The sequence below is a fragment of the Microchirus variegatus genome (assembly GCF_963457635.1).
Source record: "Microchirus variegatus genome assembly, chromosome: 13".
Lineage (NCBI taxonomy): Eukaryota > Metazoa > Chordata > Actinopteri > Pleuronectiformes > Soleidae > Microchirus > Microchirus variegatus.
The window spans coordinates 27,190,907-27,213,601 of record NC_139814.1 but is presented as its reverse complement, the minus strand read 5'-3'; the positions used below and the strand labels follow the sequence as shown (position 1 = coordinate 27,213,601).

Genomic DNA, 22,695 nt, shown 5'->3' with positions numbered 1-22,695 from the left:
GAGAAACAAAAGAAAGACAAGAGTGGGAGGAAAAGTGTTTGAATAACTGCAGCGACGGAGAAGAAGCAGCGAAGCTCAAACTTCAACTTAATAGCACTGAAGTCACACAGAGAAAAGGGAATTAATGGACTCAACTCTGCCTTTATTCAAAGATGGACTTTTTAAAAAAAAAATTTGAAAGAATATCCACAGTGGCTGTTCAAAATGATACGGGTCTTCTTCTGTAAAAATGAAAAGTAATTACGTCTTCACTGACTGAGACGTCGTGGAATTGGCCAATTTTGTGTAAACGAGGTTCTGGTGTTGGACGACGGAGCTCGACGTGATGAATCGAGACGTTAAAGAACGTTATAAAATGAAAAAAAAAACCATCAACAGTCTTCATCATCGGCTCAGAAAAACTGGACCCAACAGCTTCACATCTCTGCACCAAAGTCCATAGAGTAAACCAGTGATTTTAACATCACAGCACACAGGAGTTCACAGGAGTTGTTGATCCACTGCTGCCTCCATCACTTAGTTATAATGTCCTATTTTTTAAAATTCGGCTTTTAAAAATATTCATTCAGATTAACCTCCGTGACACAAAGTGACCACACGAGGCAGCAGAGGACCAGCAGCTCCTGTGTCCCTGTGAGCTAAAATCACTGGTTTTCTCTATGAGGTTTGGTGTGTGTGAAGAAGAACAGTCTTTTGCCACTAAACAAAGACTCAGCTAATAAAATGTACGTTAGTTTAATTCTACGATATCTTAAGAATGTGTTCACGTCTTTATCTCACTGTTAGACAGACTTTAACAACAGGAAATGGAAGTTTGCTGCCTCGTGTGGTCACTTTGTGTTCAGGAAATCCGAATTTTTAAACACTGAAGTTATTTAAATGTTAAATGTTAAAATATTACAAGTGGGAAGTTGAGATTAAAACTCACCCGACTCATTCTAACTCCTCTGCGTCCACATTTTAAGATGGCTGCTGCTAGCTAGCGTCACCAGAGTGAACGCTGTTTGTTTAGCACTTTTTTCTTTTTGAGTCTAATTTAAAAAATCATTTTCACAGTTTTATCCTTCTACTGTCCGTGGACGTGTTACTAAAATGTTTATTAAAACGTATGTTTGACCTAAAGTGTTTATCACAGTGGACCGGATTGACTTGCTAGCTAGGGAAACGAGCTATAAGGCTAATATTAGCAACCGAATACGCAACCGAGGACGATATCACACCCGAGTCATCGTTAGCTTTATAGCAAAGTTTCTAAGCTAATCTCGTACACTTGTTTAAGTTTTCATGAATATATATTATGAGCAAACCTAGCTAAATGCGAACGTTAACCACCAAATATCTGACTTGTTTGAACTGCAAAAGATATTTTACCCCAGCTAACTTCATCAGTTAGCTTAATAGCTAAGTTTGCTAACTAGCAAGCTAATCTGATCCATTTGCTTATGTTTTTTTATGAATATATTAAAAAGATTATGAATGTTTTTCCTTTTTTTTAAAAAAAAAATAGCATTTTGTCTTTTTTATAGCATGTGTCGACTTTAATGTCGTATTTAACAAAATGTTACCGCTGTGTTTTTAAACATTAAATATCAAATAATGTGTTTACCACATTATACTAATAGGAATAGACTAGCATGCTAATTAGCAAACCTAGCTAAACTCTAATGTTAACCACAATATAGCGAAAATGACCGGAACTGAGGATTAAATCATAACCACCAGGCTAATCTCGTCAAGTTTTTCAGTGTTTTATTTATTTATTACCTGTGTAGCTTCTATAGATTTACATTCATTTAACCACAAAGTCAGTGTATAGGATTTTCTCTCATTTGAGCAGATGCACCGTCTATAAAACCTGCTGTAGGACATAAACGTCTGTGTGGTTATTATTATTATTACCCCGCGGTGATAAAAGTGTAATTGTGATATGATTTTATTGCCCTAAAAGAGCTGAAGTGATGAGGTTTGTGCGTCGTCCGTCCAACAGCTGTGATGTCAGGCCTGTGTTTGTGCTCACTGAGGGTTTTACACACACACAAGAAGATTATTATAACAAAGGGTTTGAAAAAGCAAGAAAATCCATCTCTAGATTTGAAAAAAAGGCTGATTTACAAGTAATTCTACAGTAATATTGAAAGAGATATTAAAGCTTTTATATAGTGTGGTTTTATCTCAACATTACACAAAGTAAAGTTTGGAAATAACGCTGACCATCCTGCACCAAAGTCCACAGAGAAAATCAGCGATTTTAGCTCACGTGGACACAGGAGCTGCTGGTCGACTGCTGCCTCGTGTGGTCACTTTGTGTCACTGAGGTACATCAAAACAAAGGATTTTAAAAGCCAGATTCACAAAAATCAGTCATTATAACTTAGTGATGGAGGCAGCAGTGGATCAACAACTCCTGTGAACTCCTGTGTGCTGTGATGTTAAAATCACTGGTTTACTCTATGGACTTTGGTGTGGGAGAGTGAGTGACTTTGGTGTGGGAGAGTGAGTTGTTTACAAACTTCAGTTTCCTGTTGTTAAAGTCTGTCTAAGAGTGAAGATAAAGACGTGAACATGATCTTAAAGACGTCGTAGACTTAAACTGATGTAGATGTTATGAGCTAAGTCTTTTGCTAAGTGGCTAAAATCAGACTTTTTCCCCCTTGTGTCTCTGCTGGCAGCCATTTTGTTTTCACTGAGCGTGCACCGAAGTGTCTCAAGCTGCAAAATAGGTGAGTTACATGCTAAAATGCTAATATGGCATTAATAGATTATGCTGAATGATAGCATAGGTTATTGGGCATGGATGCTAACGTTAGCAGCTAACACCAGAGGTGACACAAACTTCAGTTTCCTGTTGTTAAAGTCTGTCAAACAGTTAAGATAAAGACGTGAACGTGTTCTTAAGATGTCGTAGACTTAAACTGACGTAGATTTTGTTAGCTAAGTCTTTTGCTAAGTGGCTAAAATCTGTTTGTTTTTTTATTGTGTCTCTGCTGGCAGCCATTTTGTTTTCACTGAGTGTGAGGTTAATTGTCTCAGGCTGCAAAATAGGTGAGTTACATGCTAAAATGCTAATATGGAATTAATAAATATTGTAAAATGGTAGCATAAGTTGTTGGGCATGGATGCTAACGTTAGCAGCTAACAGCAGAGGTGACACAGCAGTTCCTGTGTCTGTGATGTTAAAATCACTGATTTTCTCTATGGACTTTGGTGTGGGAGAGTGAGTGGTTTATACATTTTTTATCTGTCTAGGTTTAAATCTGTCTAACAGTGAAGATAAAGACGGAACGTGTTGAAATGCTAATATGGCATTAATAGATTATGCTGAATAATAGCATAGGTTATTGGGCATGGATGCTAACGTTAGCAGCTAACACCAGAGGTGACACAAACTTCAGCTTCCTGTTGTTAAAGTCTGTCAAACAGTGAAGATAAAGACGTGAACGTGTTCTTAAAATATCGTAGACTTAAACTGACAGTTTTCTAAGTTTTGATGGAATAAATCATCATATTTCAAAATCAAAAGTTGTGTATTTGTTTGTTTTGTACCAGTGAAGCACTGAGGGGAAAAGTGATGACCCAGTTCAACTTGAAAGCCGTAACAGAAATAAACCAAATTGACTTTGCGGCGGCATTTATCGAACAGTTTTAAACCAAGTATAAAATCCTTTGTAATTAGCTTCCTGTGACTTCTGCTCATACGACTGAGTGGATTTAACAGTTCAGATCAATACAGAACTCAAACCTTTCACTTGTCTCAGACTCACTAAGTCCATGCAGATGAGATTAGAGGAGAAATGCAATGATCTGTGCGGTGAAATCAGGTCAGAAGAGAAAACAGTTTGCTTTTTCCTCTTAATATGTAACATGTGAATCCTGCCTTTTTCAGAGAGAAGAATCTAAAACAAACTGAATAAAGTTTCAGTAACATGTTCTTGAAGTGTTTTTAGAGAATTCCTTCAATATGATGTTAAAAAGAAAAAGACATTCACCAAATAAAATCAATAAAATATCAATATTAGTCTAGAAATACTGAATTTTATAAACCACTCACTCTCCCACACCAAAGTCACTCACTCTCCCACACCAAAGTCCATAGAGAAAACCAGTGATTTTAACATCACAGCACACAGGAGTTCACAGGAGTTGTTGATCCACTGCTGCCTCCATCACTGAGTTTAAATGACTTATTTTAGTGAATTCAGCTTTTAAAATTCTTCATTTGGGTTGACATTAGTGACACAAAGTGACCACACGAGGCAGCAGAGGACCAGCAGCTCCTGTGTCTTTTGTCTGTGATTTTCTCTATGGACTTTGGTGTGGGAAGAATAAAGATTTTAGCCACTGAGCCTCAAGAAATATACGTTAGATATCTTGACGATATGTTCCAATAATCCGACAGGAAACTGAATTTTGTAAACCACTCACTCTCCCACACCAAAGCCCATAGAGAAAAGCAGTGATTTTAGCTCACAGGGACACAGGAGCTGCTGGTCTACTGCTGCCTCGTGTGGTCACTTTGTGTCACTGAGGTTAATCTGAATTAAATATTTTCAAAGCCGAATTGACTTAAATAAGACATATGAACATAGTGATGGAGGCAGCAGTGGATCAACAACTCCTGTGAACTCCTGTGTGCTGTGATGTTAAAATCACTGGTTTACTCTATGGGCTTTGGTGTGGGAGAGTGAGTGACTTTGGTGTGGTGTTTTAAAAACAGATTTCATCCACTTATCAACAGACTCTACTAATAAATTCTTCATCACTTTAAGTCTACGATGTCTTTAAGAACACGTTCACGTCTTTATCTTCACTGTTAGACAGACTTTAACTACAGGAAAATGACGTTTGTAAACCACTCACTCTCCCACACCAAAGCCCATAGAGAAAATCAGTGATTTTAGCTCATGGTGGACACAGGAGCTGCTGGTCTACTGCTGCCTCGTGTGGTCACTTTGTGTCACTGAGTTAAGTCTAAATTAAATATTTTAAAAGCTGAATTCACTAAAATCAGGCATTGTAAGTTAGTGATGGAGGCAGCAGTGGATCAACAACTCCTGTGAACTCCTGTGTGCTGTGATGTTAAAATCACTGGTTTTCTCTATGGACTTTGGTGTGGGAGAGTGAGTGACTTTGGTGTGGGAGAGTGAGTGAGTTTGAAAAACAAATTTTAACCACTTAACAAAAGACCAGCCAAAAAAAGTTTAAGTCTACGACGTCTTTAAGAACACGTTCACGTCTTTATCTTCACTGTTAGACAGACTTTAACAACAGGAAACTGAAGTTTGTAAACCACTCACTCTCCCACACCAAAGTCACTCACTCTCTCACACCAAAGTCACTCTCACTCAATCTCCCACACCAAAGTCACTCTCACTCACTCTCCCACACCAAAGTCACTCACTCTCCCACACCAAAGTCACTCACTCTCTCACACCAAAGTCACTCTCACTCAATCTCCCACACCAAAGTCACTCTCACTCACTCTCCCACACCAAAGTCACTCACTCTCCCACACCAAAGTCACTCACTCTCCCACACCAAAGTCACTCACTCTCCCACACCAAAGTCCATAGAGTAAACCAGTGATTTTAACATCACAGCACACAGGAGTTCACAGGAGTTGTTGATCCACTGCTGCCTCCAACACTAACTAACAATGACTGATTTTAGTGAATTCGGCTTTTAAAAATCTTCATTCAGATTGACCTCAGTGACACAGTGTTTGAGCGCTTCCACAGAAAAAGTTTGCGTTGGTCTCAGTTTGTGTCTTTACACTCAGTTTAAGACACGGCGGCGTCCGCTGAGCCCAATATTCTGCTTTAATTAAGTCGCCGTCGCCGATCAGAGCGTGGAGGCGATGATGACTCGGCTCGCTCTCACCTGCGCGGCTCGTCTCTCCAGCCCTGAGGCCGGATGGCGAACAAGGCCTTGGGCAAACCCTCCAGGCCCAAACCGGAGAGCGCCGGTCCCACGGCGAACCACATGTGACTGGGCCCGGCCTGACCCGCCGCCCACGCCGCACGGAACACCAGCTCCGCCTCCTCCAGGGAGCAGTAGAGCAGACGCACCTGCAGGAGTGAGGACACGCTTTATTTATTTATTTATTAAGACAATGCAGACGCAACATTAAAAGTTGTTCATTCACTGCTCATTTATAACGTCAGAGGAGTTAATGATCGCGTCCGTGACGTCCATTTTTGGAAATGATCTTCCTCATTTAGAGAGAAACAGACCATAAAACACATGGTGATTGACAGACGGTGTCTTATAAACGTCTGGTTAGAGGTGAAGGTGAATGAGTGATTCATTAGGTTTGTTTTCCTGGTTTAAAGGAAAATAATAATCAGAAAACACAACAACAATAACATGACATGAGACATGACACAAGATAAAGAAAATCACATTTTAATCACTTAAAAACAGACTCATGTAATAATATCCATGTCATATTAACTCTATGATATATTATCAATATGATTCTGCATTATTTTTGCTCTTAGACAGACTTTAACAACAGGAAACTGAAGTTTGTAAACCACTCACTCTCCCACACCAAAGTCCATAGAGTAAACCAGTGATTTTAACATCACAGCACACAGGAGTTCACAGGAGTTGTTGATCCACTGCTGCCTCCATCACTAACTTACAATCTATCATTTAGTGAATTCGGCTTTTAAAAATCCAGCGCTAGGATTCACTACAATGACAAAAAGTGACCACACGAGGCAGCAATAGACCAGCAGCTCCTGTGTCCCTGTGAGCTAAAATCACTGCTTTTCTCTATGGGCTTTGGTGTGGGAGAGTGAGTGGTTTACAAACTTCAGTTTCCTGTCGGATTATTGGAACATATTCTAAAGATATCTGACGTAGATTACGTGAGCGGAGTCTTTTGTTAAGTGGCTAAAAATCTTAATTCTTTCCACACCAAAGTCCATAGAGAAAACCAGTGATTTTAGCTCACAGGGACACAGGAGCTGCTGGTCCTCTGCTGCCTCGTGTGGTCACTTTGTGTCACTCTAGTGAATCCTAACAAAGGATTTTTAATGCCGAATTGATGAAACAGCATATTTGAACTTAGTGATGGAGGCAGCAGTGGATCAACAACTCCTGTGAACTCCTGTGTGCTGTGATGTTAAAATCACTGGTTTACTCTATGGACTTTGGTGTGAGGAGAGTGAGTTTCCTGTTGTTAAAGTCTGTCTAACAGTGTAATAACGGTTTTCAAATCTTATATTTCACATCTAAATGCCTCAAAACCTCCACATGAAGCACTTGAACAAATAAAAGTGCTCATCATTGTGTTCTCTGATTGAGTTGTGAACGCTTCATTCCACCTTTTCCATACGTTTTCATGAACGACCTCCAGAGGAAAATGAAAGGCAGAGTTTATGTGACGCTCTGAACTCCTCGATGAACCTGAAGCTCATGAAACACACGACGACGTCACCGCGACACAAAGACCGATGTTTTCCACTTTTTCCTTCACCGTTATGGACGACGTCCATTTAACCATCCATGCATTTGGTGCAGCTCTACATTAAAGCTCCTCCTCCTCCTCCTCGTCCTTTACTCATTTTTAAGACAAAGAGCTGCTTTTTGAAAAATGGTGCTCTTTGCTCTGCTTACATTTCCCCTTAATGCATTATTAAACGCCGGGAATTGGACGAGGAGAGCGAGATTAAAACGAGTGGAGAGGGGAAGGAGTGTGTGTGTGTCTGTGTGTGTGTGTGTGTGTGTGTGTGTGTGTGTGTGTGTGTGTGTGGCTGAGGGCTCTTCACATGATTGCACAGAGGAAGCACTCGAGGAGCATTTGCACACCACAGTTTTGCGAGACAAAAAAACGACGAGGCTGTAAAACTGGAATTAGTCAGAAACACTTTCCACACACACACACACACACACACACACTCGACCAGCAGGCGTGTGTGTGTGTGTGTGTCACATGTCTCACAATCTCCACGTCACACAGAAGTGACACTGATTTGCTCTCCCACTCCACTGAGGCTCTGTGGACATTTAATATTCACATTTAAGAAGCTGAAAAATGGCAGAAACGTGAAAATATTCACATTTAAGAAGCTGAAAAATGACAGAAACGTGAAAATATTCACATTTAAGAAGCTGAAAAATGACAGAAACGTGAAAATATTCACATTTAAGAAGCTGAAAAATGACAGAAACGTGAAAATATTCACATTTAAGAAGCTGAAAAATTACAGAAACGTGAAAATATTCACATTTAAGAAGCTGAAAAATGACAGAAACGTGAAAATATTCACATTTAAGAAGCTGAAAAATGACAGAAACGTGAAAATATTCACATTTAAGAAGCTGAAAAATGGCAGAAACGTGAAAATATTCACATTTAAGAAGCTGAAAAATGACAGAAACGTGAAAATATTCACATTTAAGAAGCTGAAAAATGGCAGAAACGTGAAAATATTCACATTTAAGAAGCTGAAAAATGGCAGAAACGTGAAAATATTCACATTTAAGAAGCTGAAAAATGACAGAAACGTGAAAATATTCACATTTAAGAAGCTGAAAAATGGCAGAAACGTGAAAATATTCACATTTAAGAAGCTGAAAAATGGCAGAAACGTGAAAATATTCACATTGAAGAAGCTGAAAAATGACAGAAACGTGAAAATATTCACATTTAAGAAGCTGAAAAATGGCAGAAACGTGAAAATATTCACATTTAAGAAGCTGAAAAATGGCAGAAACGTGAAAATATTCACATTTAAGAAGCTGAAAAATGACAGAAACGTGAAAATATTCACATTTAAGAAGCTGAAAAATGGCAGAAACGTGAAAATATTCACATTTAAGAAGCTGAAAAATGGCAGAAACGTGAAAATATTCACATTGAAGAAGCTGAAAAATGACAGAAACGTGAAAATATTCACATTTAAGAAGCTGAAAAATGGCAGAAACGTGAAAATATTCACATTTAAGAAGCTGAAAAATGGCAGAAACGTGAAAATATTCACATTTAAGAAGCTGAAAAATGACAGAAACGTGAAAATATTCACATTTAAGAAGCTGAAAAATGGCAGAAACGTGAAAATATTCACATTTAAGAAGCTGAAAAATGACAGAAACGTGAAAATATTCACATTTAAGAAGCTGAAAAATGACAGAAACGTGAAAATATTCACATTTAAGAAGCTGAAAAATGGCAGAAACGTGAAAATATTCACATTTAAGAAGCTGAAAAATGACAGAAACGTGAAAATATTCACATTTAAGAAGCTGAAAAATGGCAGAAACGTGAAAATATTCACATTTAAGAAGCTGAAAAATGGCAGAAACGTGAAAATATTCACATTTAAGAAGCTGAAAAATGACAGAAACGTGAAAATATTCACATTTAAGAAGCTGAAAAATGGCAGAAACGTGAAAATATTCACATTTAAGAAGCTGAAAAATGACAGAAACGTGAAAATATTCACATTTAAGAAGCTGAAAAATGACAGAAACGTGAAAATATTCACATTTAAGAAGCTGAAAAATGGCAGAAACGTGAAAATATTCACATTTAAGAAGCTGAAAAATGACAGAAACGTGAAAATATTCACATTTAAGAAGCTGAAAAATGACAGAAACGTGAAAATATTCACATTTAAGAAGCTGAAAAATGACAGAAACGTGAAAATATTCACATTTAAGAAGCTGAAAAATGACAGAAACGTGAAAATATTCACATTTAAGAAGCTGAAAAATGACAGAAATATGAAAATATTCCGACTACAACAGGAACGCACCATAACTGCCCCAGAATGTGAATATTTTCATGTTTCTGTCATTTTTCAGCTTCTTAAATGTGAATATTTTCACGTTTCTGTCATTTTTTAGCTTCTTAAATGTCAGATCCATCACAGATTATCATGTCATGTCTTATCATCACTATATTTCACAGAAACAGAATTTCCTAAATGTTTAAATCCAGGCGTTTCCACCACTGAAACCACAAAGTACCACCAGGAGGACGCTTGCATCCCACTGGTACCACAGTTTGAGAACCATGGGCGTAAACAAGCATTAAATGCATAAAAACAGGTCATTTAAACCACCAAAAAGTAACGTTTTATTGACTTTAATGACATTGATGAAGGTTCTGAGAGCATTAAATGTGTATTTTTGAAAGTGTCTTCTCTGCTGTGACTCTACAGTCAGTCACATAGAGATGTTCCCACTCACTGATCTCTCTATTGTTTCCTCTCTCTCATCAGTCATTAACTCATCTCACAATCAAACGCCGTGTACTTCGTTTAAGCCTGAAGTGAAAATGACTCTGTCATCATGAGTCCTGCCTCGTCTGCCGCGGCTCATTCAAACTTATTTATCTTTACGTCTTATTTTAATGCGTCTCTGAAGTGCTGTGGACGCTCTCGGCACGGATCATTTATTTGACTTCAAAAACCTCCGCTCAGACAATTATCAGAGTTTCTGTTTCTGTAAAGTTTATGGTGTGACATCAAATGAAGACGTGCTGCGACATAAACTACAGATGTAGACACATGTAGACACATGTAGACACACGTGTAGAACAGAAAACCAGTGATTTCTCTGCATTACCTGAGCCTCGTTGTCCTTGAGCAGCCTCTTGGTCCTGGCGCCGCCCGGGTCGTCCGTCACGTTGAGGACCACCACGCTCTTCTTCTCCCAGCCGATGAAGGAGCCGTCCGTCATGCCCTCCACCATGGCCAGGAAGTCCTCGTAGCCGTGGTGGCGCGTGGTCACCACGGAGAAGGCCGTCCAGTCGTACTCCTCCAGCACCTCGAAGATGACCTCCAGCTGCAGCGAGGTGGAGCAGGTGAACTGAAGGTAGATGGAGCCGCTCTCCTGAGGAACAGAATGCAAATGGATCATTTCCTGATTTTCAAAAATTCATAAAAATTATTCCTTTAGAGATTTTTTCAACGGATCCTTGTTCAGGGTGATGTCGACTATTATGATGGTAAATTTCAAGTCATTCCGAAATAACATGTTTTTTTAAAGAAACTCAGCTCACTGTCAAAGTGCATCAGGGAAAATGGATGATTTCATGATTTTCAAAAATTCATTAAAATTATTCCTTTAGAGATTTGCGAATATTTTCAACGGATCCTTGTTCAGGGTGATGTCGACTATTATGATGGTAAATTTCAAGTCATTCCAGGATACTTTTTGTTTTTTTGAAGAAACTCAGCTCACTGTCAAAGTGCATCAGGGAAAATGGATAATTTCATGATTTTCAAAAATTCATAAAAATTATTCCTTAAGAATTTTGTGAATATTTTCAACACATCCTTGTTCAGGGCGATGTCGACTATTATGATGGTAAATTTCAAGTCATTCCGACATACTTTTTGTTTTCGAGAAGAAACTCAGCTCACTGTCAAAGTGCATCATGGAAAATGGATGATTTCATGAATTTCAAAAATTCATTAAAATTATTCCTTAAGAGATTTGCGAATATTTTCAACGGATCCTTGTTCAGGGCGATGCCGACTATTATGATGGTAAATTTCAAGTCATTCCGAGATACTTTTTGTTTTTTTGAAGAAACTCAGCTCACTGTCAAAGTGCATCAGGGAAAATGGATCATTTCCGGATTTTCAAAAATTCATTAAAATTATTCCTTCAGAGCTTTCCAAATATTTTCAACACATCCTTGTTCAGGGTGATGTCGACTATGTTGATGGTAAATTTCAAGTCATTCTGAGATACTTTTTGTTTTTTTAAAGAAACTCAGCTCACTGTCAAAGTGCATCAGGGCAAATGGATCATTTCCTGATTTTCAAAAATTCATTAAAATTATTCCTTAAGAGATTTTGCGAATATTTTCAACAGATCCTTGTTCAGGGCGATGTCGACTATTATGATGGTAAATTTCAAGTCATTCCAGGATACTTTTTGTTTTTTTGAAGAAACTCAGTTTCTTTGTCAAACTGCATTAAGGAAAATGGATGATTTCCTGATTTTCAAAAATTCATTAAAATTATTCCTTTAGAGATTTGCGAATATTTTCAACTGATCCTTGTTCAGGGTGATGTCGACTATTATGATGGTAAATTTCAAGTCATTCCAGGATACTTTTTGTTTTTTTGAAGAAACTCAGCTCACTGTCAAAGTGCATCAGGGAAAATGGATCATTTCATGATTTTCAAAAATTCATAAAAATTATTCCTTAAGAATTTTGTGAATATTTTCAACACATCCTTGTTCAGGGCGATGTCGACTATTATGATGGTAAATTTCAAGTCATTCCGACATACTTTTTGTTTTCGAGAAGAAACTCAGCTCACTGTCAAAGTGCATCATGGAAAATGGATGATTTCATGATTTTCAAAAAAATCATTAAAATTATTCCTTAAGAAATTTTGCGAATATTTTCAACAGATCCTTGTTCAGGGCGATGCCGACTATTATGATGGTAAATTTCAAGTCATTCCGAGATACTTTTTGTTTTAGAGAAGAAACTCAGCTCACTGTCAAAGTGCATTAAGGAAAATGGATCATTTCCTGATTTTCAAAAATTCCTTAAAATTATTCCTTAAGAGATATGCAAATATTTTCAACACATCCTTGTTCAGGGCGATGCCGACTATTATGATGGTAAATTTCAAGTCATTCCGAAATACTTTTTGTTTTCGAGAAGAAACTCAGCTCACTGTCAAAGTGCATCAGGAAAAATGGATGATTTCATGATTTTCAAAATTCATTAAAATTATTCCTTAAGAGATTTGCGAATATTTTCAACTGATTCTTGTTCAGGGCGATGTCGACTATTATGATGGTAAATTTCAAGTAATTCTGAGATACTTTTTGTTTTCGAGAAGAAACTCAGCTCACTGTCAAAGTGCATCAGGGAAAATGGATCATTTCATGATTTTCAAAAATTCATTCAAATTATTCCTTAAGAGCTTTACAAATATATTCAACGGATCCTTGTTCAGGGCGATGTCGACTATTATGATGGTAAATTTCAAATAATTCCGAGACTCTTTTTGTTTTTAATGGACATGGATGGACGTGTCTCACAGGTTGTTAATGCAGAGACTTCAGGATTGGTCTGCGTTCACTTCCTGCTGAGTTTAAACTCATTCATTTATTTCATGAATTGCAGTTTTAAAAATCTCTAACTTGTGTAGGCATGTGTGTGTGTGTGTGTGTGTGTGTCTTTACAATAGTTCCATAAGCCCCAGTTTCCTGTTGTTCTCGCACAGTTTCCGCTCTTTTATTTCCCCGCGATCATTCCGAGAATAAAACAGTCGGCGTGTCAAAGGCGTCCTTGGCGTGTGAATGAGGCTTTCAGTGTCAGTGAAAGAGACAACGACATCCTTCCTCCTCCTCCTCCTCCTCCTCCTCCTCTTCCTCCTCCTGCTGCTGCACTCACGACTAATCTGAAAAGACGAGCCACTCAGTGTTTGAGTGACAGGCGACGTCACCGTGATCGGAAGTTCTTCTATTGTTGTTCGAATTTAAACAAGAACAAAACGTTAGCATCGTTTCTGCTGCATCTGAGTGAACGTGTCAATCCTGAAAGAGGAAAAGTCAGCGAGTCTCAACTTCAGAAATCCAGTCTCAATCTAATCCAGAGTAACCCAGTCCAATCTCATTCAATTTAATCCAGTTCAATCTCGTCCAATTTAATCCAGTCCAATCTCATTCAATTTAATCCAGTCCAATCCAGCCCATCCAATAAAATCTATCAAATTTGATCCCATATCATCGAGTCTAATCTAATCTAATGTAATCGAGACTGTACATATAACATACACACACACACTGACACACACTAACACACAAACTGACACTAACACACACACTAACACTGACACAGTGAGATCAAAGTGAGCTCTCAAACAAACACTCGTCAGATTAGCAAAGGTAATTTAATCTCATACAGGTTTTCCATCTCAATAATAACTGAAAATAACCTCTGTGGTTTCTAATCTCAGATTATATCCTGACCTCTGGGATTGTAGAGTAAAGTTAAAGGATAAATCTGCGAGTCTTTAACCTCTGCTTTATTTAGAAACGGCATCTAACGTGACCTGAGTTTGTGTAGAATCAGCAGCGACCGCCGTGTTCTGTCAGGATTATTTAATCTGTGTCTGCTCTGTTAGCTTCATCTATTTAACACCGTCCGTTAGAAAAAACATCTAATTTAGTCTGAGACGATGAGCAGACGTGGAACAGGAAGTGAAGGTGACCTCGTTTAAACGCACGTCTAAAAGTCAGCAGACATTTCCTCAGACCTAAAACAGGAGCCATCAGCCCTACAGGTGGCGCTATAACAGCTGTTTATAGATTCAAATGAAGCTTACGGTGTTTAGAGAACTAATTAAGGAAACACGAGAATTAACGATCTGTGAAGAAATGTGCAAGAGGTAGGAGCACAAAAACAAGACGGATAACTTTATTTTGAAAAACCGGAAGTGGGAAGGCTTGGTTTCAGGAAACGTACTTTGGAATGGGACAGTACCGGACAGTACGGGACAATATGGGACCATATTGGACAATACCGGACAGTACTGGAGAGTACGGGACAATACCTGAGAATACGGGACAGTACTGGACAATTAGAGACAGTACCGGACAATACGGGAAAATACCAGACAATACTGGACGATTCTAGACAGTACAGGACATTACGGGACAATACCGCACCGTATGGGACTATACCGGGCAATACCGGACAGTACCGGGCAATACCGGACAGTACCGGGCAATACTGGACAGTACTGGACAGTACCGGACAGTACCGGACAGTACCGGACAGTACCGGACAATACCGGACAGTACCGGACAGTACCGGGAAATACTGGACAGCACCGGGCAATACTGGACAGTACCGGACAATACCGGACCGTACGGGACAATACCGGACAGTACTGGACGCTACCGGGCAATACCGGACAGAACCGGGTAATACTGGACAGTACCAGAGAGTACAGGACAACACCAGACAGTAATGGACGCTACCGGGCAATACAAGACAGAACCGGGAAATACTGGACAGTACCGGAGAGTACCGGACAGTACCGGACAGTACTGAGCAATACTGGACAGTACCGGGCAATACTGGACAATACCCAACAATACTGGACAGTACCGGACTATACTGGACAGTACCGGACAATACTGGACAGTACCGGACAATACCAAACAGTACCGGGAAATACTGGACAGTACCGGGCAATACCGGACAGTACCAGACAGTACCAGACAGTATTAATACCAGACAGTATGTACGCAACAATACGCAACAATATGAGACAGTACAAGACAGTACCGGTAAATACCAGATGATACCAGACCATACTGGACAGTACAGGACAGTCCAGTAGGGTAGAAGCTAGTTAGCTCGCGAGCTAGTTAGTTCTACTTTAACGTGAGTTGTTTTGTTATTTCCTGTACGAAGATTTCCAAGATTTCCGATGTGGAACAGATGAGTTTCACACGCACATGCGCACGCGCACACACACACACACACACACACACACACACACACACACACACACACACACACACACACACTGCTGTCATCATCACACTCTGCTTTTTAAAGCACTTACTGAGGACACTGTGAAGTTAGTCCAGCACTTAGCAGCTAAGGAGACAAAACATCACCCCGAGGACTCACTGAAGACACACACACACACGCACACACACACACACACACACACACACACACGCGCACACACACACACACACACACACACACGCACAGATGGATGTTATATTGACTGGTCGTGTAAACAGACGACTCTGTCCACAGATAATATGCTAATGTGAATCTTAATGTTGTCTTCACGGATACAAAGTCAATTAAAGCTGCTGCAGTAGATCCTGATGCTGAGGACCAGCAGCTCTACCACGTCTGAGGAATATGTAAACGTCTTTATCTTCACTGTTAGACAGACTTTAACAACAGGAAACTGAAGTTTGTAAACCACTCACTCTCCCACACCAAAGCCCATAGAGAAAATCAGTGATTTTAACATCACAGCACACAGGAGTTCACAGGAGTTGTTGATCCACTGCTGCCTCCATCACTGAGTTATAATGTCTGATTTAGTCCATTCGGCTTAAAAAAGATTTAATTCTGATTTACATCAGTGACACAAAGTGACCACACGAGGCAGCAGTAGACCAGTGGCTACTGTGTCCCTGTGAGCTAAAATCACTGATTTTCTCTATGGGCTTTGGTGTGGGAGAGTGAGTGCTTTACAAAGGTTGATTTTTCTGCAGTCTAAAATTTAAAAAATATAACTTTATATTTTAACCAATATAAAGGTATTTTGTTTGTTAATTTGGCTAAAATCCCAGTGTTGAGCTCTTTCTTCATCCACATTAATTCTCACCGTCTGTTTCTTCTTCTGACGAAATGTCACAAAAGACAAATGTTTTTTTTGTTTTTTTTATTGTTGTTGTTGTTGTTGTTTTACCTGTGGCTCTCGTCCCAGGCTGGCCCCGCCCCCTACAGCGACCACGGGGACGCCCGTCTGGGCGGAGACAAACTCCAGCATGGGCGCCAGAGGGGCGCGGTTTGGCGGCGGCGGCCTCTCCTCCTCAAACACCAAACCCTGCAGGAGGAACAACACATGAGTGTGTGTGTGAGTGTGTGTGTGTGTGTGTGTGTGTGTGTGTGTGTGAGTGAAAGAGTTACATCAGAGCCGCCGAGGCCACATTTCATCACATTTTATTGTTTGGTTTATAAACCTGGGAAATGAAAAGAGGGAACGAGTGAGCGGCGGCAGCACTGAGGGCGACGAGGACGACAGCTGACGCTCTGATAATGACTTCACGTCTCCGCGCGCAAACGGAATGTTTCCTGAAAGGCTTTCAGAGGCTTTTATTTGTTTTATTTATTTAATTTTCATGAACGCGATTGTTCTGCTGCTCTGGCTGCAGACGAGGCCGAGAGAGTGCTGCACCTGTGCAGCTTTACAACAGGTCAACTGCTGCCTCGTTATTATAATTATATTATCATCAATATCATCATCAGCGCTGCCTGCAAAGATATATATATATATATGTATAAAATAGTGGTTTAAAATAGCTATGCTGGACTATATTTTGAATTAAATGGTGTAACCTTGACATGAAGCGTACTAGAGTAGATTTATTATTCATGAAACACACATCACACAGATCCATTCACCTGGTTATAAGTCTACGACGTCTTTAAGAACACGTTCACGTCTTTATCTTCACTGTTAGACACAGGAAACTGAGGTTTGTAAACCACTCACTCTCCCACACCAAAGTCCATAGAGAAAACCAGTGATTTTAGCTCACAGGGACACAGGAGCTGCTGGTCCTCCGCTGCCTCGTGTGGTCACTTTGTGTCACTGAGGTCAATCTGAACGAAGATTTTTAAAAGCCGAATTCACTAAAATCAGTCATTGTAAGTTAGTGATGGAGGCAGCAGTGGATCAACAACTCCTGTGAACTCCTGTGTGCTGTGATGTTAAAATCACTGGTTTACTCTATGGACTTTGGTGTGGGAGAGTGAGTGGATTCCCAAACAGATTTTAGGCATGTAAAAAAAGTCGGAAACGAATAACATCTAAGTCAGACTAAGTCTACAACATCTTGAGAACACGTTTACGACTTTATTTCACTGTTAGACAGACTTTTTCTTGTGTAAACTGAAGTCTGTAAACCACTCACTCTCCCACACCAAAGTCACTCACTCTCCCACACCAAAGTCCATAGAGTAAACCAGTGATTTTAACATCACAGCACACAGGAGTTCACAGGAGTTGTTGATCTACTGCTGCCTTCATCACTAACTAACAATGACTGATTTTAATAAATTCGGCTTTTAAAATTCTTCATTTGGGTTAACTTTAGTGTCACAAAGTGACCACACGAGGCAGCAGAGGACCAGCAGCTCCTGTGTCCCTGTGATGTTAAAATCACTGATTTTCTCTATGGGCTTTGGTGCAGGGAGAGTGAGTGGTTTACAAACTTCAGTGAAGATAAAGACGTGAACATGTTCTTAAGACGTCGCAGACTTAATTAGGTTATTTTTAAGTGGTTTAAAATCTAAAAACAACAAAAACAATAAATCCAGGACAAATGACTCCAGAGCGTCTTGACGACTTGACGCTTGTTTTCTTGTCCCGATTCCCGGGCGGTAAATTGAAGCTGAGTGAAGCCGACAGCTCAATCCTCACCGGGAAGCATTTCATATGCAAATCATCTACACACACACACACGCATAAACGCACATGCACACACACACACACACGCACACACACATGACCTGGACGTGAGTCAGCCATCGCGACGTAAACGAGTCCGTATCACTTTTGATTTATGATGATTGTGACACGTCCTTGTCTCTGTTCTGACATGACAATAAATCAACACACACACACACACACACACACACACACACACGCACACACACACAGATGAATGAATGAATGACGTGTGAGTTGTTACCTTCATGTGAATCGTCAGCAGATGAAGTTCCACCACACGTGTCAAACTATGAATGAAGGAATTAATGAACATGAACAAACATGAACATGAACGACTGCACAATCTGTGAAACAATGACTGAATGAATGAGTGAGTGAAGGAATGAACCACGCTGATAATAACACAACATTGTTGTCATAGATTTGAAGTCTTTTGTTTTCACTGAGTGTGAGGTCAAGTGTCTCAGGCTGCAAAATAGATGAGTTATATGCTAACCTGCTAATATGGCATTAATAAATAATGCCGAATGATAGCTTAAGTCATTGGGCATGGATGCTAACGTTAGCAGCTAACACCAAACGTGATACACAGCAGCTCCTGTGTCACTGTGATGTTAAAATCACTGGTTTACTCTATGGGCTTTGGTGTGGGAGAGTGAGTGGTTTACAAACTTCAGTTTCCTGTTGTTAAAGTCTGTCTAACAGTGAAGATAAAGACGTGAACGTGTTCTTAAAGACGTCGTAGACTCAAACTGATGTAGATTTTATTAGCCGAGTCTTTTCTTTCGCGGCTAAAAGGACTTTTTTTCCCCTGCGTCTCTGCTGGCAGCCATTTTGTTTTCACTGAGCGAGAGGTCAAGTGTCTCAGGCTGCAAAATAGCTGACTTATATGCTAACATGCTAATGTACCGTGACAACAAAGGCTGCAGAAAGATATCTCAAGTTATTGGGCATGGATGCTAACATTAGCAGCTAACACCAGCCATGAAACTTTTCTTCTGTGGCTAAAATGAGTTTTTTCCTTGCGTCTCTGCTGGCAGCCATTTTGTTTTTGCTGCAAAGTAGGTGAATTACATGCTAAAATGCTAACATGGCATTAATAAATATTGCAGAATGATAGTATAGGTTATTGGGCATGGATGCTAATGTTAGCAGCTAACACCAGAGGTGACACAGCAGCTCCTGTGTCACTGTGATGTTAAAATCACTGATTTTCTCTATGGGCTTTGGTGTGGGAGAGTGAGTGGTTTACAAACTTCAGTTTCCTGTTGTTAAAGTCTGTCTAACAGTGAAGATGTGGAGCTAATGTTTGCTGTGAAACATGGCCGTGTGTGTGTGTGTGTGTGTGTGTGTGTGTGTGTGTGTGTGTGTGTGTGTGTTCTTGTACTTGCGGCATACTGAGGACCAGTGAGGGTTTTTAACCAATAAAGTGAGGACATTTTTACGAAGTGAGGACATTTTTGCCGGTCCTCACTTTGTTTCCGTTGAAATCACTTCCCCTAAGGTTGTAAACCTGCTAAGGTCCTCAATTTTGGTACAAAAACCCGTTTGCCAGCCCTGGTGTTTCACACACTTTTTGCTCTGGGGCTCCACCTGCAGACATTTTATTGTACTGCAGTTAGGAGTTCTTTATAGATGTCATTCATGAAGTGTATTTTACAGTGTATTTACAGTTTTTTCCCCCCACAGTTTATTTACCGTGTATTTACCATGTATTTACAGTGTATTTTACAGTTGATTTTATAGTGTATTTACAGTGTATAACTCCAATTTGTTGATTTACAACACAATTAGATATTTGTAATTGTGTTGATTTATGAAGTGGAAAAACTGGTCCTCACTTTGTCAGCACTTTTACCTGGTCCTCAGTATGCCGCAAGTACAAGAATGTATGTGTGTGGGTATGTGTGTGTATGTGTGTTCTTGTACTTGAAGCATACTGAGGACCAATGAGGGTTTTTAATTTTATTGTACTGCAGTTAGTAGTTCTTTATAGATGTCATTCATGAAGTGTATTTACTGTGTATTTTACAGTGTATTTACAGTTTTTCCCCCCCCACAGTTTATTTACCGTGTATTTACAGTGTATTTACAGTTGATTTTATAGTGTATTTACAGTGTATTACTCCAATTTGTTGATTTACAAAGTGGAAATGCTGATTCTCATTTTGTCAGCACTACCTGGTTCTCAATATGCAGCAAGTACAAGAGAGTGTGTGTGTGTGTGTGAGTGTGTGTGTGTGTGTGTGTGTGTGTGTGTGTGTGTGTGTGTGTGTGTGTGTGTGTGTGTGTGTGTGTGTGTGTGTGTGTGTGTGTGTGTGTGTACCTGCAGTGGTGTGGTGGCCAGCAGCTCACACAGCTGCAGCAGTAAACTGCCCGGGCTGCTCTCGTTCACCGCCAGGTAGATGACGTTGGCCTGACCCGACGGCGTCATCACCGTCTCCCCCACCAGCGCCGCCAGCGACAGGGATGATATGGAGGATGAGAACCCGGCCATCGCAGCCACTCCTGCCAGAGAAGCCGTGTCCGTCACTCCCCTTCCTCCTCCTCTCTCTCCTCTCTCTCCTCTCTCTCCTCTCTCTCCTCTCTCTCCTCTTTCACCTCCTCCTCCTCCTCCTCCTCCTCCTCCTCCTCCTGGACCGTTTCCTGGCCCCGGCCCCGGCTCACCGACCCCCGCGCCTCCCACCACCGCCGTCTCCGGGAGTAGGGAGGTGCCCGAGTGGATCACGGCGATGTTGACGCCACCCGAGTCCCTCTCTCTCTCCCGGGGCCGGAGCAGCAGGGGGGGCGAGGGGCGTGCGGGCCCCGTGCAGGCCAGGACAGCCAATAGCAGTGAGAGGGCAGGCCGTGGGGCCACCATGGGGTAAAAGAGGCACCAGTGGCAGCGGTCGGACCAGGACGGACAGGTGCGAAGGCCAGGTGGGGGTTCGGGGTGGGGGGTGGGGGTGGGTGATGTCTGTGGGAGGGGGCGGGGCTGGGGGGCAGGTGGGCGGAGCTTCGGCGGGTCACAGGGCTTCACCTGGTGAGGAGAGGAGACGCTGAGGAGGAAGCAGAGACAGAGGAGACACAGTTAAAGCTGCAGTACGGACACTGTCGTGATTCTGCGAGAACGTATTTGCCGTTTTATTCAGTCGTTGCACAGCATTTTCTGACCGGAAACTGAAGTTCGTAAACCACTCACTCTCCCACACCAAAGCCCATAGAGAAAATCAGTGATTTTGACTCACACACTCACAGAGGTTGTTATGAAACACTTAGTCGCCAATAAACAACGTGAGTAAACGACGAGCAGCAAGCGCCGACTCATCCAAACCTATTTACTGCTCCTGTAAATCTGTAAATCTGTAAATCTAAAAATATGCAAAGGTTTTTCAGTCGAGGTGAAGCCGAGCACGTCCAGGATTGTCAAATATTCACGCTGATGATCAACAAATACAGCAAAGACATCAACATGAAGGGATAATTTAGTTTTGTTTTAAATTAAAAGTCAGGTTACGAGCAGTAAAAGGAGAGAAAAAGAGATTTTAGCCACAAGAAAATGCTTAAAGAGGTTATTTTTATTCAAATATATGAGTCTACACTAATTAAATAACATATTTGCTGTTTTATTTAGTTGTTGGACAGCATTTCCTGACAGGAAAGTGAAAGTTTGTAAACCACTCACTCTCCCACACCAAAGCCCATAGAGAAAAGCAGTGATTTTAGCTCACAGGGACACAGGAGCTGCTGGTCCTCTGCTGCCTCGTGTGGTCACTTTGTGTCACTGAGTTAAGTCTAAAGTAAATATTTTAAAAGCTGAATTCACTAAAATCAGTCATTGTAAGTTAGTGATGGAGGCAGCAGTGGATCAACAACTCCTGTGAACTCCTGTGTGCTGTGATGTTAAAATCACTGGTTTACTCTATGGACTTTGGTGTGGGAGAGTGAGTGACTTTGGTGTGGGAGAGTGAGTGGTTTAGAAACTTTAGTTTCCTGTTGTTAAACATATATTTAATGTATTGTGGACTTAAGATGATGTAAATTTAATTAGAGTTTTCCAAAATACTCAGAAGTTGTTGTTTTTTTGCGGAATTTACTTTTCTGCTAAATTATTAATTGTTATCATTCTTTTGGGACTTTTTTCCATCACCAGCTGCATACAGCCACACATAGTGTGTGTGTGTGTGTATATATGTATATATATATATATATATAGTGCATTAGTGCAGCTCAGAGAGAAGCACAGTAAAGTCTTTGTGGCTGAAAAGTGAGAAAAAAAAGAGCACAATATGGAGGTCAGGTCGTTTCCTCAGAGACGGAGAGTCGGGAACAGAGGTTTTCAAATCCAACAAATTCATTTTTTTGTTTCCGAGCGCAGGCCGAGGTCGGAACGTGGATCTGCCCAGAGGAGGTGGCAGCAGGAGCAGGAGCAGGAGCAGGAGCAGCACCGCTGAGACTTCAGTGCTCCTTCAGTACAAGGAGAATAAGGAAGCAGAGAAGGAGCAGCAGG

General features: G+C 40.6%; 1 protein-coding gene across 1 annotated transcript in view; it reads right to left on the bottom strand.

Annotated features, from left to right (window-relative positions):
* The window catches only part of grin2da (glutamate receptor, ionotropic, N-methyl D-aspartate 2D, a), a gene marked incomplete at both ends in the record, with an annotated part of 103,565 nt that overhangs the window by 65,024 nt on the left and 15,846 nt on the right, over positions 1–22,695 (bottom strand). Inside the window, 5 exons of the mRNA XM_083899623.1 lie at positions 5,878–6,065; positions 10,579–10,845; positions 16,440–16,577; positions 20,533–20,714; positions 20,874–21,244. Coding sequence (XP_083755749.1) covers positions 5,878–6,065; positions 10,579–10,845; positions 16,440–16,577; positions 20,533–20,714; positions 20,874–21,244 — 1,146 coding nt within the window. The remainder of the gene's footprint in view (positions 1–5,877; positions 6,066–10,578; positions 10,846–16,439; positions 16,578–20,532; positions 20,715–20,873; positions 21,245–22,695) is intronic.